The following is a 17,096-nucleotide window of genomic DNA, read 5'->3' on the forward strand; positions in this document are numbered from 1 at the left end:
ACAATTTTGTATACCAAGAGGTCTTAGTGAAAGAAAGCTGTCCGCGCGCCTTATATTTTAGCCTTCTCTTACAGTTTTGTATACCAAGAGTTCTCAGTGAAACAAAGTTGTTAATGTGATGAGCTGCTTGAGGAGATATCAAGGCAGATTTCTTTCCTTTTACATCCTTACTCAATTTTTCAAGTTCCGCAGTTTTCGGATCATAACAAGAGACGAATGTATGATCCTGCCAAAATAAAACCTTGCCTTCCTTGCTAAAACCGAGTGGAACAAGAGCTTTTATTTTGTCCCGCAATAATTCTATCTAGCCCACTAATAAAACCCACTGCTGATGTGGCAGTAATTTGACTTGACTTTCTAGTTTTACTAATTTCACCTTTTTCGGCGAACCGTTTTTTCTTATCTCCTTTTTTGGTCGGCGGTGAATCACTTTCACCTTCCTCTTTCTTCCCCGATCGGCTTGAGTTTGTTGGCAATCTCTGGTAATATTTTCTCACGATTATAGAAGAGGAGAAGAAATTTCACACAAAGTAATTTATATTATCAAATCTGGTTTATTTTATTAGGGGTTAAACATTTTATACAGATGATGTCTTACAATAGTGGTTTTTCGAAGTTTACAAATAAAAATTGTACAATGTACAAGCAATACAGGCAAGTTCTAATGATCAAAAAAACCAAAAGAACATCAAGTACAAAACCAACTCCATTCAAAAAGCTTTACAGACTAGAGATGAAATCAAAATCCAAACACCTAAGGTGGCTGCCACTCCAAAAGAATGTCCCATGTGAATATCCAGTCGCTGAAGGGTATTGCACTTGTAGGATGATGGACTTTAAGCCACGATAAGATTAAAACTTTAACTTTACAAGCCAACTGGTGTGCAGTTTGACGGTGCAGAGGCTGACAGCGTAGCAATGTTAGCAGTGTAAGGGAATACAAGAGCTGTTGATGGTGAAGAGAAGAAACCATTCGCTGCGCCGGTTGTTTATCTGTTGTTGCTCATGGAACCTGAGAGGTGCCCAGTAGCAGCTGCAATGGTTGTGTGAGCTATTGCTGTGTCTTAAGACAGTAAAGGATGATCGTGATTTCCTTCATAAGCTGTAATATAGTCTTGTCTCCCGAACATCTCTGCACCTGCTTCCGCACTGGGCATCATACAGCCATTGCGCACCGGTAGTAAGCACGTGGACGAGGAATACCCTTGTACATACTACTAACAGAGACAAGATCATGAATGAGTGAAATTTAAAGATGAAAACTCTTATTCACACCCCAACCACTATACCTGTAAACCAAAATAAGGCTAAGTGGATGATTAACACTCTTAGCAGCCATCATTTGATCACAAATTCTAAAATACTAATAAATAGGTTTCTTATTGTTTCTGAACAAAAAAACGTAATTTTTCTATACGAGGAAATCACACATATAAGACATGGCCATATGGGTATAAGACCATCTCGTTATACATAGCAGTATAGTACACATTTCATATTCTTTTATGCAAAATACTAATTCAGCGCAATTCAAAGAATAATTATCGATAGCTAGCTCACATACACACAATCTCAGATAAATCAGAAAATGAGAGAACTTTATCGAAAAATTAATACAATAAATTCTTCACCTGCTGACAGTGGTGAACATTTCCCTAGTACTCAAATCAGTTCATGCAACCATCCCAACAAGCATAAGATGAAAAAAACATTTTAAATTCAAAACGCTGGGTTGTAACAATATTTGATGCCCAGCAACAAGTATGGATTCAAAATGAAATGTGAAACCACCACTAAAGTCAAGTAAAAATTAGGAATCAGACAATCCTTCCCTCATATGTGTTTCTCAAATCTAACTCTATTTAGACATGTTTTATGTTTCCTCCAGGTCCAGGATTGATATTAGCAGTAAGGATTGAATACTTGGATCGAAAAAGACTTTTGAGAAACAACACAATTCCTATTCAGTAAGCGAAGTAAGTAATTTCGAAATTTTGAACAAACACAAACAATGGTAAACAAAACCATAATCAAGTTTAACCAAGCTAAAGTTTCCCACCAATGAGAAATTAAGCTTATCACTACCACCGTATACAGATTGTAACACATTCTCACAAACCCATATAATAATTTCAAATGAACCGATGGGAACTTCAACCAGGGTGTAGAGAAAGATAAAATTACCTGAATTGATGAGCAGCTTTATAATACCTAGCTTCACCGGGTTAAATTTGATTTTTATAAGCTAAAAACTTGAACTCCTATGCAGCACTAATCTGTTTCATGGATCAAATTGTTGAAAATTTCTATGATAAATTGAAGATTTTTTGTTTTGATCTACTTTTTGAGCATGAAATTGACGAAACGAATGAGGAATACCATTCAGAAAAATAAAAAAATAAATAAATAAGAGAAATACCCAAATTGAAAAAGGAGATTAGGGTTTATTATTTATGAACCTGAAAGAGACCAAGTCTTTGGTTTTGATTTCTTCCATCTGTTCCGCCCTCTCCTGGATATTGCTTTGATGAACTGGCTTCCTCCTTCTCAACGCTCTTTTCCCTGTTATAGGGAGTTCGAGTAACCTGTTTGAGAAAGAAGAAAACTAGAAAGTCAAGTCAAAGCACTGCCACACAAGCAGTAGGTTTGACCGGTGGGCTGAACAGAATTACTGTTTATCCCGTAAAGTAAACTCCTTGTTCCAATTACAAGTTCCATCTTGTTGCATGTCATTGTTCTTTTTTAATAACCATATGCCAGTTGTGTCTGATTTACGATGAACAAGACATAACCGGTCTCCAAGTACAGAAAGTCTCTCCCGATCGTTATATGGACTTCCCTACGCATGAAGTGGTGAAGCTATATAGTGGAACTTCTCATCCGCTAAGCTGAAGGCAATAATCTTTGATGCCTGATCCAGCCAATGTATCTCACCATTTGCATGAATACCCTTTGAATAATAACCAACATTGCGAAACATCTGGTAAGGGATTTCTTTTTCCTCAGTCCACTTACAACTCTTACCAAGAATATACACCTGAAGGCGCCATGCGTCATCACCTTTGCGGTAGATTCTTAGAACTCTATACTCATCAGTTGAAGGACTGTAACCAAACCCACTCAACACCTTATATGCTTCCGCTTCATACCTCAAAAGATAAATAAATTCTCTGGTGACAGGGTTACATATGTGAACAGGATCATTTACCTTATGGTGATACACAATAGAACAAATCAAACCATTGATTGAATGTATCGAGGCATCTTCCAAGTCAACACTCTGAGTAAGTAGAGGAATCTTGACTGTTTTAATTTTAAATTCGGAAGTCTGATCATGATATTTATCGCTAATTTGTGCTAACAAAAGGAACACCGGCTGACCAGTCTCACATGCACAATCCTTGGTATAATTCTCGTCGAGTTTTCGCAGCAATAGTTTACGGACAGCAAGGTGATCTTGAGCAAAGGATGGATTCCTAATGAGATCACGCCATGGTTTGCAAACTAGTTTGCACTCTAAGACTGAATCAACATGTAAACGAGAAAATATATTCAATGAAATATCGAGTGGGAGATCGTCCATACACCCCATATTGTACTAAAACTCTAACTTTCAGATTAAAAACTGTCGATTTTTGTTAAAGGGGAGCAAATCCTCATCCGACCAGAGCGATGACTCGATAACTGACCAACTCATATATTTTCCCCAATTCAGACTAAAATACCCTTACTTACCATATCTCCCAGCACACGTTCAAAAACATCGATCATCTTCTTTTTGATTTAAAAAAACAAACTTAAGAACCCTAGATAACTTGCCTTGCTGCAAAACAGGAGAGGAAAAAACAAAACCCATGATGTTTTTCATCATCTTATAATAACTATACAGATTATCGCCCAATCTTTGGGTTCAATCGCATAAAACTAGATCTCCAAAGGATCCGAAATTTGGTGATTCTCTTTTGTTCTAAGAGCAAGCAATTTTTGTTGCTCTTAAATGTCGACAATGGCAACTGGATACAATACCATTTCCCTGTTAAACAATTGTTTTCAGGGAAACGTTAAATGGAATAATATACAAACAGAAAGATATATATCTGATAATTATGATGGTCGTATTGTTCTCATCACAACAAACCAAGTATAATCACTGAGCGTAAATGATTTATTCTTTTCTTGGTTGATTTGATTGATACGGTTTCATCAATGTTGATTTCTTTTTTATCTTTTTTTTTGGATTATGCTTCTTCTGTTTTGTGGTTTTGGACTATTCTTAACATCTAACTAAAGGAAATCAATCAACAATTTCACTTGCCTTAACTGGTGCATTACTTGATTCACGAGAAGTTCATTTTTTTCGGTATGGCACCATTATTTTATTTGAACGTGTGGGAGGAGTACAGGTGGTGCATAAGGGTGTTTCAGTCTGAGCTGGAAAAATATATCGAGTTGGTCCTAGTGAACGAGTCGACAACGATTTTTGCACTCCTCGAATCACATTTTGCTCTCCGTTTAACAAAAATCAAACTGTCAAGGAGCCAAGAATCTGAAAACATGACAATCGCAAAATACATAATGAAAATACGTCAAAAACAAAATATGCATAAAAAAAAAGAATTCGTCAAGTATCGAGTTCACACCAAAAGAAGAGTCGTGCTGTAACGAGGTCACCCTCGTGATAGCTTTTGTAAGGATGCACTTTCTAACCCTTAGATATATCATCATAGATATGTAACCATCTCGATGAGAAATTTTAGAAGTAAAAATATTTTTTTACTATTATTATCATTTTTAAATTTTATTTGTTTGTGATCGTGACCCGGCCCTTTCTGGCAAATTTTTTTTTTTTGATGAAAGACGAAATTAAATTAAGACTAAGAAATACTGTACAATAACTTTACAATCTCATTTTTTCAATAATATTGGAGATGATATTCTCCTTTTTGATCTTCTGGTGGATGTGTCTATTCCTGTGTTGGAGTCTTGATTTCCTTACTTTTTTAGCTATTGAGTCTGCCGTTGTATTGTGATATCTAATTATGTGTCTAATTGTTGCTTGGGGAAGTCTTTTTAGACTTTGCATAATGTCTTCAACAGTGTTCTCAGTTACCTAAGAGGTGATCTCACCAGCATTGTTGATATAATCGACTAAAATTTTGCAATCTGTGGCTATTGTGACACTTGAGAGAAGATTGTCTTCTAACCAATTCAAGGCTCTATGGAGCGCTTTAGCTTCTGCATGAACTGCTGTGAATGCCAACTCCGACCCCACTGAAATATGTATGAATGCTTCTTGGTCCGTCGAGTAAAGGATGAAAGCGTATCACATTGAAGAGTCTTCCTTTTTAAAAGCAACATCAACAAATATTATCCAATCCAAATTGAAGTCTGACCAAGAGGGCTTAATAGATTTAGTTCCTTTTCTAGTCAAAATATTGTCCTTTGTGTTTGCCTCTTTCATGAAACTGTTGATTTGTTCAATCAGTCTTATGGGATTTGAGTTTGTTTGTTGAAAACTACCTCACACCTGTATTTCCAAATAAACCACGAAATGGTAGCAATTTTTTCCTTGAAATATGCGAAATTTGGATCTTCAATCCAAGTTTTTACCCACTCCTCTATTGAATCTGTGAAAATTTGTGTGTTTGCTGCATCTAGGGAGCACCCAAACCATATGGCTCTCGCGAAATGACAATTTTTTAACAGATGTATTTCCGTTTTCGCCTCTTGAGAATGGAACATGGGGCAGTTTGGCGATATTTCCGAGTTGTGTGCTGCCAGTCTATTTTTTGTGGGTAAGGCCTTTTGAACTAGCTTCCATATGAATAGTCTAATTCTTGGGATAATCTGAATTTTCCATAAAGATTTCCAGGGAAATTCATTATTTTTCTCATTTTCCTGGTTTTGATTGATCAAAAAGTTGTAAATATTTTTCGCTGAGAAGACTCCCGAATTATGGTGTTTCCATCTAATTTAATCTGAATCTTCCTCTCTAGGCTGAATAGTCAGAATCTTTTCCTTTATTTCAGGAGTGAATAAGCTAGTAACTAGATCATAATTCCACTCTCCGTTTGTATTTAATAACTCATTTACTTTTTGTGGTAAGGGTTCTTCTATATCCGTTGGTTGTTTCACAATGTCTTCATTAGGTATCCAATGGTCTTCCCAAATCTTCACCTGATTACCATTTTTCACCTGCCAAGTGTAGTTTCCTTTTATGATGTTCAGACCCTTTTGAATGCTTTTCCAAATCCAAGATAGCTCATAGTTTCTAGTTGGTTCCATTGGGTTTCCTTTATCAAAATATTTGGCTTCTAGAAGTTTTACCCATAGTTGTTCCTTTTCAATTATTACTCTACTGGATAGCTTTGTTAGCAGAGCTATATTGAATTTATGTGGGTTTTTGATGCCTAATCCTCCCTGCGATTTAGGTCTATACATATTATTCCACGCCTTTATATATCCTCCTTTTTTCTTGGAATCATCTTTTTTCCACCAAAAATCTCTCTGAACTCTGTCTAGTTTATCCAAAGTTTCTTTTGGAAGAGCTAATATTTGCATTTGATAAGTGGGGTAAGATTGAATCGTAGCTTGTATTAAAAATGTTCTTCCCGCTTGAGATAGCAATTTTTCTTTCCAACCCTGGAGGGTGTTGTAATATCTTTGTAATAAAGGTTCAAAGTTTTATTTTCTATTTTTGTCGAAAAAAAGGGGTGTTCCAAGATACCTATCTTTCTTCGTCATCAGGGGAACTTTTATAAATTTTGCTATTATTTTCCCATGTTTAGGATGAACTTTTGGGCTGAAATAAATTCCGGATTTTTGGAGGTTTACCATTTGCCCAGTGATCTCCCCGAAAGAGGATAAGATATCTAGAAGATTTTTTGCTTCTCCCAGGTCGGCCTTTGTGAATAAAAAAAAATCATTGGCAAAGAAAAGGTGGAAAATGGTTGGAGCGTTTTTGTTTATCTTTATACCCGAAATTTTCTTCTGTAAGATAGATTTTTCTAGGAGTCTGGAAAGGATCTCCATGCAGATGAGGAAAAGATAGGGGGATAGAGGGTCTCCTTGTCTAAGACCTCTGGAAGTATTGAAAGTTGGACCTGGGGAGCCATTTAGGAGGATTGAGAAAGATGTAGTTGAGATGCATTGGGAGATTAAATGGACCCAATTATCACTAAACCTGAAGGAGGATAAGGCCTTTTTGATAAACGACCACTCAACCCTATCAAAAGCTTTTGAAAGATCTAATTTTAAGGCTAAGGATTAGTTCATGAGCAATGATGATGTTATCAGTTATTTGTCTCCCTGGTAGAAACGTGGATTGGTTTGGGGAAATGATTTTATTTAGAAAGGGTTTTAGCCTATTTGCGAGAATCTTTGAGATTATTTTGTAAACAGAATTACTTGGGCTGATGGGTCTAAAATCACCCGGGGTTTGAGGAGTGTTGTTTTTTGGGATTAGAGTAAGGAAAAAGTGGTTAATTCCTGATCCAGAAATCATGTTTTAAAAAATTCCTGTATTGTGAGGGTGATATCAGACCGTAAAGTTCCCCAATTTGCTTTTAAGAATTCTGGTTGAAAACCATCTGGGCCAGGAGCACCCCAGGGATTCATGTTGGATAGGGTAGACCATATTTCTTCTCGAGATGGGATTTGAGTTAAGGCAATGTTTTCGTCTATGGATATACAAGGTGTAATTATTTCCGAAAGATCGACGTAATAATTACTCCTATTTGAGGTTCCAATCTGGGTGAAATGGTTTATCAGGAGGGAATTTAATTGTTCTCTATTTGATATCCAAAGACCTGAGGGTTCTCTGAGGGTGTGGATTGCATTGATTTTTTTCCGACTGGAGGCTGAAGCATGGAAATATTCAGTATTTTGATCGTATTCCTTGAAAAGTTTATCCCGAGAGAGCTGATGGTAATAATCGTTTTTGATTTTATACCATTTCCCCATCTCCGATTGTAAATCCTTGAGAATTGTTAGTTTGGTAGAAATATTACCGGAATTATGAATATTCTCTATCTTTTTAGTTAATCTTTTTATATTTCTGTGGATATTACCAAAAACTTCATAATTCCAATGAGCTAGATCTGCGGATAATGCTTTTAGGTGTTGTGCTAAGCTTGGGGAGGAACTGGATTTTAGCTTCCAAGAAGCCTCAACGACAGATGTTAACGTAGCGTGGTTTAACCAGGATCTAATACATCTAAAAGGCTTTTGTAATTTCTTCAGTTCCGGATTAGAGACAAATAAAGTCGGAGTGTGATCTGACCCTACTCTGGATAGATGGCTTACCTTTGTATCCGGGAAATTTTGAATCCACTGAAACGATTCAAGGGCTCTGTCTATTCTTTCGCAAATGTTTGCTTCTCCACTTCTATTGTTCGACCAAGTGAATGGTGCACCTTCATATCCCGAATCTTATAAACCCATTGAGTATATTAAGTTTTTAACAAAAGCTTTTCTGCTTGAGCTTGTGTTGTTTCCACCTTGCTTTTCGCCCGGGTCTAGAATGATATTCAGATCTCCAATTAAAAACCACGGGTTTTTGATTACTTTAGCTAATTCTGAAATGTAAGACCATTGGGAGAATTTTTCATCAGCTTCCACTGCGCCATATACACAAACCAATTCTATTTTTGTTTCTCCTATTTTTGATTCTAAATGGCAAACATTGATATTTTCAAATTATAATTTCATTTCCAAGTTATTATACCAAGAAATGACTAACCCCTTAGCTTTTCCCACAGAAGGAACAATGAACCAGTTTTGAAAATTGGATTTCTTTAAAAAACAAACCATTTTGTCTATTTGTGATTTCGTTTCAGAAAGAAAAATTATGTCTGGCTTATAATCCTGGCATAGCTGATTTAGGTGATCTCCAGTCAATGGAGTTCTAATTCCTTGGACATTCCATGAAAGAAGTTTCATTATGAAAACCAGATAAAGAGTCAGCTAGGACTAAAAATAGAAGGGGACACTATTTTATTACCAGAAAAGAGAGGAAACCAGGCGAAAGAAAAAACACTGACCACCAAAATCAGGGTTAGAGACTGATCCACAGACGGAGTGAAATAGACAGTTAGGAATTCTCAAAAAAAAAAAACAACCAGGTATTGCAAGACAGAACAAAAAAAAAGAAGGAGGATTACACCAGAATCAAATGACAGCTTAAAATATGGGCAGGGCACACACAGAAAGATGAGAGAAAAAAATCAACAACAGCAAGTATGGAGCAGGCTATTGCAAAAAATATAAATATAGGAACTAAACAGTCTAAGATATTTCAGAGAAATCAACACCCTGAAAAAAAATTGCCAACTCATTCAAAGTTCAACCCAAAATTAAAGAGAGGGGGATAGAATTCTGCTGCCCAAAGATACAATAATTTAAGAGATTATAGTGTGTTAACTCACTAAGCTGCCCAATGCTAAAGAAAATGCAAGAAGAGAAATTAAAACAAGGTATCTTAGAGTGGTTAAATGTGCAGAGATAGACAGGTTAACAGAGAGCATAGATAGATTCAGAGAAATTGAGGCCTAAATTTAAGCTTAATAGAAAGTAAAGCTGGAAATAGAATAACAACTATAACTTGAAGATAACTAGAAAGAACTAACTAAGCAAGGCTACAAACAGAAGGAAATACAGAATTAAAAGCAACTTAAGCAACAACAAAACTGGACAGAAAACAAACTAAGCAAAAAGCAGATAAAAAGAGCTCATGGGCTCTGATGGCGTTGAGACTTTGGATTCATTTTTTCTGCTGTTATGTTGAGATCATTATGCAGATAGACTACTCTTCATTTTCCTTCTCTTGGGAATTTCCACTAGAAGAACCACCACTGAACCACTGATGAGGAAAGATCTTCATGGAGTTCATAGGATCATATTCTTCCATTTCTCTGATTTCCACATGTCTTGAGTTAGGAGGTGCAAGAGTCAATTCCAAGTTGTCATATTTTGGACTTTTTGGTACAGGTATGGGATTATCCCAGTGGAAATAACTCTGCATCAAGATCCAATTTTTAAAATAAGTTGTGCACCCTGAGTTGTTCTGCTGCTGAGATGAAGATCCTTCATCCCAAGGTCTAAAAGCTGAAGTGAAAGGATTTCCAGGTCGATCATGCTTTTGGATGACCTTCCACATATATGCATCAAGTTTTGGACCAACAACATCATCACTAAGAACAGGTGAATTAGGGACTACCTGATCCTCACTCATATTAGAAGCATGATTTGCCAGTTGACTTGTACCACCCTGATTTTCCTTGTCATCTTCAAGTTGAGAGATATAGTCATTGCAAGTAACTTCAGTTGCAGCTTGTTCAACAGAAGAGTCTGACAAACTGTCCTCAGAAAGCTACATATTATCTTGCACCATCACTGGATGCATCTGCTCCTGTTGCAAAACCACCTCTTGCTGCATTTCTAACAGTACTGCATCAGCATGTACTTGGTTAACTTCAGCTTGGTGTTGTGCCAATTCGGCTTGCAAGCAATTCCTCATCTTGTGTCCAATAAAGTCACAGTATTCACAAAAGTTACATGGAAAGTTATGGAATTGAAAATAGATTGGGTTTATGTGGCCCAATTCATTCTCTGCATTGACAGTAAACCTAAGTCTCTGCCTGAACCTTATGTTTGCCATGACTGTGATTGAGAAACTCTCATTATTTCTTCTCACAGGATATGATAAAGATAGAATCTCCCCCATACAATACAGATACCTTCTGAGATTCTCACTTGTAACCTGAGCTGGTGATAAGTTACTAATAGTTATGAAGAACATCTCCATAGTTGGGTACCAATCTTGTAGGTTACCTGTAGCTTCCCATTTCTTGATACAAAATAAATCTCCAAAAACTCTTCTAGTTTCCAAGTTTAAGACTCTCTGCATCTCATAATCATGTCGAAACCTTATAATATAAATCCACTCACTAGCTTTTCTGACAGAAAGTCCCCCATGAATCACCCATTGATATAACAGTACATTTTTGACATCCCAGCAGTTTCTATCTACTGGTTCAGCAAAGGTTCCTATCAAGCAATTGGTCCATAGGAGGTGAGTATTTTGAAATCTAGAAGGAATGATTTCATTGAGGTTAAATTGCCTTCCATTTCTCAGACTCAGGGACTGTTGAAGGTGGGTAGTAAGTTGTGAGACATCACCATGCCAGACTGCATACATGGTGATACACAAAAACACAGCAGAAGCTACAGGGTATTGAAAGAAGATATGTCTAGTAAGATAAATTACTGTGTTGAAGAGGTATCTAAACATTAGAGCTATGCACTATGTTGCGGTGTAGAACAACATCTTCATCAAGAGTTTATATAGCAAAAGAAATCGACTGTGGGGGATGAAAAACAAGATTTATGATAAAAAAAAAAACTACAAGTTGGAACCCTAACCAGCGTGTATCATAGGAGAAATTAAGGGTATAATTTAGAGAGAAGGGGATAATTCACCAGGTGTAAGAAATTTTGAGGAGGTTCTGAGGAGGTTTTTACAGATGTCAAGGATTAATAATAAAATTACTCCATTAATTTGTAAATAAATCAGTTCTTTGATGATCCACTAACTTGTTATTCACAAAACTTCAACTTGAAAAGACAAAATCAAATCATTACCTGACCGCCGAAGAATGGATTAAAGGAAACCGTGTGATTTTGGGTTGAATCAGAGAACAAATCTGGCTAAATCCAACTTTTCTGCAACTTGAAAATCGTAATCTCTTCTTTTTCTTCTTTTCCATCTTCTTCGTAAAAATCACCCATAGAAAATGTTAATTTTGTTCTTAGTTTAATAATCAATCTTCAAATCAGAGAGTAGAAACCCAACTTTTAAGTCGGTGCAACTTGAAAACCAAATCATTATCTGACTGCAAAAACCAAAATCAGAAGAAACCTCGAGGTGTATTGAATCAGAGAAACTATATAAAAACAAACCCTTTCCTGCAACTTTTAATCTTGATTTCTTTTTATTCTTTTTCTTCATCTTCGATTGAAACGCCCACTAATTTTATCTATCGGTAACGAATTTAAAAATCAGATCTCATCTCTTAACAACAGCTTATGAATCCATCTAAAATTTACCATCAGAGCCCATGAATATCAACGGAATCTTGATTCAAACCTACCGTTTCCACCGAGATAGATGGAGAGAATTTTACTAAAATAGCTTATCGATAAAACCCGTAAAACGATCCCAATCAGATTACTTGATTATGGTAGATTTTTAATGGAAAGATGAAACAATTCTAAGTAATAATCACACAGGAATATGTTGCTTCACTTTGTTATACTCTTTCTGATTAGATAAGTGGTCACCCGTTGTTATCTTGGACTTTGCTTTTGATGAAATGCTCTTCTTCACAATATGATAAGTTGTTGAATCCCAATGTTGTTATTGATCTTCTAATCAGATGTTAGTAACGAAGGTCTTCTAATTTCATATACATTCTCACGGGTAAAAACGAATTTAATTTGCTTAAGGGACTAAAATTAATAATAGAATTTAAAAATAAAGAAAAACCAATATTTCCTCGAGGGGTTGGGATCCGTTGACATGTTTATATTGACATAACCTTCACATTTTAGCGCCATCTTTTCTACTGAGCCCAACCGGCAATGAATTTGAAGTTAATTTTCTGGTGACATGTTCCTCATATAAAACTCTACATTCCTACCAAAAATGAGAGTATTCCAAAATACGGAAATTCATCATCCACAAATTTTAATTTCAACTGTCAATCTTCAACGGTTAATATTCAAAATCGTAGATGGCGGTTTTATACATCTCGGAATGCTCTCATTTTTGGTTGGAATATAGAGACTTATAAGAAGAACATGTCACCAAAAAATTAGCTTCAAATTCCTTACCGTTTGGGTTCAGTAAAAAGAACTATAACCATGTCAACGGATTATGTCAATATAACCATGTCAACAGATCCTATCCCTTCCTCGAGATAGGTAAATATCTATGATGATATATCTAAGGGTTAAAAGGTGCACCCTTATAAAGGCTATCACGAGGGTGATCTCTTCACATCACACGACTCCAAAAAGAATACCTATAGATAAGGTGGTGGAAAAACTGATAAGGTGGAGGTGTTCTAGTCTTCAATAAAGTTTGGGAGCCCGGGAGAAAGGGTTTCCCTTTTTGTGCGACATAAAAAGTGGACTACGTACCTTCTTTAATAAAGAAAGGTTCTTTTCTTTTTTTGGTAAATAAAGAAGCTTATTTTTGGAGCTGCTCCTTTATATTTTCTTTGGGGATGCCATCCAGGGTGAAGCGTGGGATAGTGGAAACAAAAAAATATAATTTTAGAGGCTTTGAATGACTGTCCTTTGCGTTTCAAAATTACTCTATTAATTCTGTAGTTCTACCATTATACAAAATTTGTTGTTTATTGTTTTCGAGTTTTGATTGATAAAATTCGGTTGTCTAAAAGTTGGGAAAATATTTTGTTCTAGCAGTGCTAGAGCAAAATTGATCTAGCAGCTCGAATGCTTCACATGTGGAATTTTATTAGGTCAAAAAACTATAGTTTAAACCACAGTTAACTCCGATCAATACAGTCGTAAAAACATTTTTGACGACTCTCTCCTCTCTCCTCTCTGTGAATCGGGCGATTATGGTTTTCTAACTAGTAAAAAATTTTCATGAATTCTTTTTACTCCATCTTTACTACTGTTAAGTGACAATCTTCAGCCAGGTTTTGTTTCAATTTACTATATTCCCTACTTCATTCATCTATGTATTTTTGATTAATTCTTGAATCTTTCCTGTCAATTTATTGCTCTTTTATAAAAAAAATTATATCTGGTTTTCATTGTTCTACTCATGTTTAACTAATTTCTCCTGGTTTTTCCATGATGTATTCACAGTATGCGTTTGCTCTAATGGCGTTTGTCTTTTGTTATGTTGTAATCTATGAGTTTGCAGAGTTTGTTGATAATCGTTTGAAGACTCGTGTTGCTTCCATTGATAGAGGGTGGATAAAACCACACTCAGTGAATCGGTCATTGAATATTGCCCGCCTTTCCCTCAGTTCAAAATTCAAAAACGTTCGTAACAGTCTTAGCTGGAACTGCGTCTTCTACACCATATTTAGTTGGTATCTCTACATCTGTAGTTTCTATATAAAAACCAATTCCATACCCAACCTAATTAATAAGGATCCCTTCGAGTTTGGTAACAATATTTTGGTCAATAATTATCTTATTTATAACCCTAATATCAATATTGTTCCAACCCTCATTCTCATTAAACCAAAAACTTTTTTCACAACTGATTATCTAGATCTAGTCATGGAGGCTAATGAAGGAACTCAAGTTGGTACTTTGGTTAACAAATTCAAACAAGCTACACTTGACCTTGGTAACACATCTGAAGTAATCACCTACAAAACAGATGATAATCCAACTACTGAAGAAGATGAAAAGAAATGGGAGGCATGCGCTATTGGTAAGGTTATTATTGAAGGAAGAATGACTTATGAACTGGTTGAAAAATTCATACAATTCACTTGGCCTTTCATCAAGCCTGAAGAACTCAAGATTGTGGAGATTGAACCAAACCTCTTTATCTTCAAGTTCATCAAGTGGGAATATCTGAATAAAGTCATTGAAGAACATCCTTGGAACATTAATAGAAAGATTCTGGTGGTTCATGACTTCATTCCTGAACTAGTCTACACGGAATCGCATTGGGGATTTCAAATTTTCTGGATCTAGCTGAAGTATCTCTTACCTGAACACATGAATGTTGTTGCAGTTACCAAAATGGGAGAAATCATGGGAAAGGTTGTTGCCATTGAACCAAAAGACGCTATCCCTAATGGTAGTGACCCTGTAAAAGTTTGTGTTAATGTTAATCTTACTGATCCATTAAGAAGAATTTTGAAGGCAATTACTAATGCTGGAATCACTAAATGGATAAAATTCTACTTTGAACGACAAACAAAAGGAATCTGCTCAAACTGCTATGTTATCAAGCATTGCAATGTTTCCTGCACAGATGTTGCTGCTTTTCTTTCTAAAGCCCATGAAAAACCTTACTTCTTTGGTAATGTCAACAATCTCCGTAAGAATATTACGAATCTTTCCTCGTCCTCTGCTCCAGTTTCTAAAAAGAATCCTAAAAAATTTAAGAAAACCACTGTTTTTGTGCCTCCCAAAGATGGGGTTGCGATTAATATGGATTTCCTTCTCAAGGATAAGAGCGAAGATGTTGATGAGTCTGTTAGACTAGGGAAAAGAATTAGAACCTCTAGAGAGTCCTCCCCTCAACTTTTGGATTCTGAAAATGACTGCAACTCTGTCAATGCTGATAGCAACACAGTCGCTACACAAACTCTAAAGATTGCAACCAGAGACTCGCATATTGGGACTACGGATTTGGAAAAACAGGTAAACAACTTCAGTCTTTCAGTTTTACCCTTCAATTTTATTCATTTTATCTACTTCAAATATCCTGCAATACTTAGTTTTACTATTTTCTATTTCTTGCTTGCTAAGCTTTCTTATTTTATTCTGTATGATAAAATCTCTGCCAATTTTCATTATTGTCGTTATCTTACTATCTACGTTGTTTCCTATCCAATTTTTCTTGTGGATACGCTGGTATTGTTTTCACTCCCATTCACAATATAAAAGTTGTTTCTTGGAATATCCAAGGATTCAAGAAGGCTAATACTAGAAATCATTTGAGTGATCTTATAGAAACCAAAACCCAGATATTCCTGTGTGAAACTAAAATCAGTTATGATAAATGCAAGCCCCTATTAAAACCATTTCAAAATCCCAACCATTCTTACATTGAACCTGAAGGCTTATCAGGTGGACTTGTCTTGCTTTGGAAAAATGGGTTTACTTGTGATATAATTGATTCTTCCATGAACATGTTCAATGTGGTCATACAGTCTGATCCCAGTAAGCCTGAGTTTTTACTCACCTGCATGTATGGTTATACTAATCACAACAACAACAAAAAAAAGGAACAATGGGAATTTTTCCATCAAATTAGTAGAGCTAATACAGCCCCTTGGATTCTCTTAGGAGATCTGAACTTTCACATCTTAGGTGAACACACTAGTACCTTCTCCTCTTTAGATGGTTGGGTTAATGGTTTAGTTCATGACTGTGGACTTGAGGACATAGGGTTTGAAGGAAAGGACTATACTTGGTCTAGTAATAATCTAGAAACTGGTGTTAAAAAGTCTAGAATAGCTATGGCCTTAGGGAATGGTGACTGGCATTTACACTTTCCACATTTTAAGCATTATCATTTAACTCAAGTAGGCAGTTACCATTGTCCCATTATGCTTGTTTCTGACTCCACTGTTCCTAATTGCTGGAAACCATTTAAATTCTTCTTTACTTGGTTAAATGATAACTCTTGTTCTGATGTTATTGATGATGCTTGGAATATTAGTATATCTGGCTCACCTGGTTTTCAGTTTACTAAGAAGCTTCACTCAACAAGAAGAAAACTTGGTATTTGGAATAGAGAACATTTTGGTAACATAAATCATAAAGTGGATGCTCTACAACAAGAACTTGATATTCTTCAAGAACAAACTGGTAATGATGATATTCATAACAAGATCTTCCACATCAACAAGAAACTGAACCAATGCCACAAGGAAAAAATGAATTATATCATCAAAAATCAAGGGATCATTTCATCAAAGACATGGATGTTAATAGTAAATACTTCCATACTAAGACAAACAGAAAGAAGTCAAGAAATAACATTGATTCCATACAAGATTACAACAACAACTGGTTGCATTCAAGACAAGAAATATCTCAGCATCTTACCAATCATTTTAAGGACATAAGTACTTCCTCCAGTCCTCAATTAGATGAGAATCTTTTTCATTTACTACCAGCTCTTGTTTCAGATGCAGACAATATACTTCTCAACAGTATTCCTTCACATCAAGATATCTTTAATACTTTAAAGAGTATGGAAACCTGGAGTTCACCAGGTCCTGAAGGATTCCAAGCAGGCTTTTATAAGAGTCAGTGGAACATTGTGGGAGAATATGTATGCTTAATGGTTACAAGATTTTTCCAGA

General features: G+C 35.8%; 2 protein-coding genes and 1 long non-coding RNA gene across 3 annotated transcripts; all 3 read right to left on the reverse strand.

Moving 5' to 3' along the window:
• Positions 1-542: 542 nt before the first annotated feature.
• On the reverse strand, positions 543-2,581 carry LOC113349057. Its single transcript, XR_003359916.1, has 3 exons — positions 2,460-2,581; positions 2,185-2,276; positions 543-1,214 (listed from the first exon to the last, which is right to left on the reverse strand). It is a non-coding gene; the product is annotated as an uncharacterized LOC113349057 (long non-coding RNA).
• A 258-nt stretch (positions 2,582-2,839) lies between these two features.
• On the reverse strand, positions 2,840-3,592 carry LOC113351900 (F-box protein At3g07870-like). The gene has a single exon (XM_026595807.1). The coding sequence runs from the start codon at positions 3,590-3,592 to the stop codon at positions 2,840-2,842; it is 753 nt and encodes a 250-aa protein (XP_026451592.1).
• A 2,381-nt stretch (positions 3,593-5,973) lies between these two features.
• On the reverse strand, positions 5,974-6,561 carry LOC113351901 (uncharacterized mitochondrial protein AtMg00310-like). Its single transcript, XM_026595808.1, has one exon. It carries the CDS (start codon positions 6,559-6,561, stop codon positions 5,974-5,976), a length of 588 nt encoding a protein of 195 aa, XP_026451593.1.
• Between the last annotated feature and the right edge of the window lie 10,535 nt (positions 6,562-17,096).

The sequence above is a fragment of the Papaver somniferum genome, chromosome 2 (assembly GCF_003573695.1).
Source record: "Papaver somniferum cultivar HN1 chromosome 2, ASM357369v1, whole genome shotgun sequence".
Classification (NCBI taxonomy): Eukaryota; Viridiplantae; Streptophyta; class Magnoliopsida; order Ranunculales; family Papaveraceae; genus Papaver; species Papaver somniferum.

Excerpts from the sequence above, each read along its gene's own strand:
- LOC113351900 (XM_026595807.1), bottom strand. The coding sequence starts at position 3,592 with ATGGGGTGTATGGACGATCTCCCACTCGATATTTCATTGAATATATTT.
- LOC113351901 (XM_026595808.1), bottom strand. The coding sequence starts at position 6,561 with ATGCAAATATTAGCTCTTCCAAAAGAAACTTTGGATAAACTAGACAGA.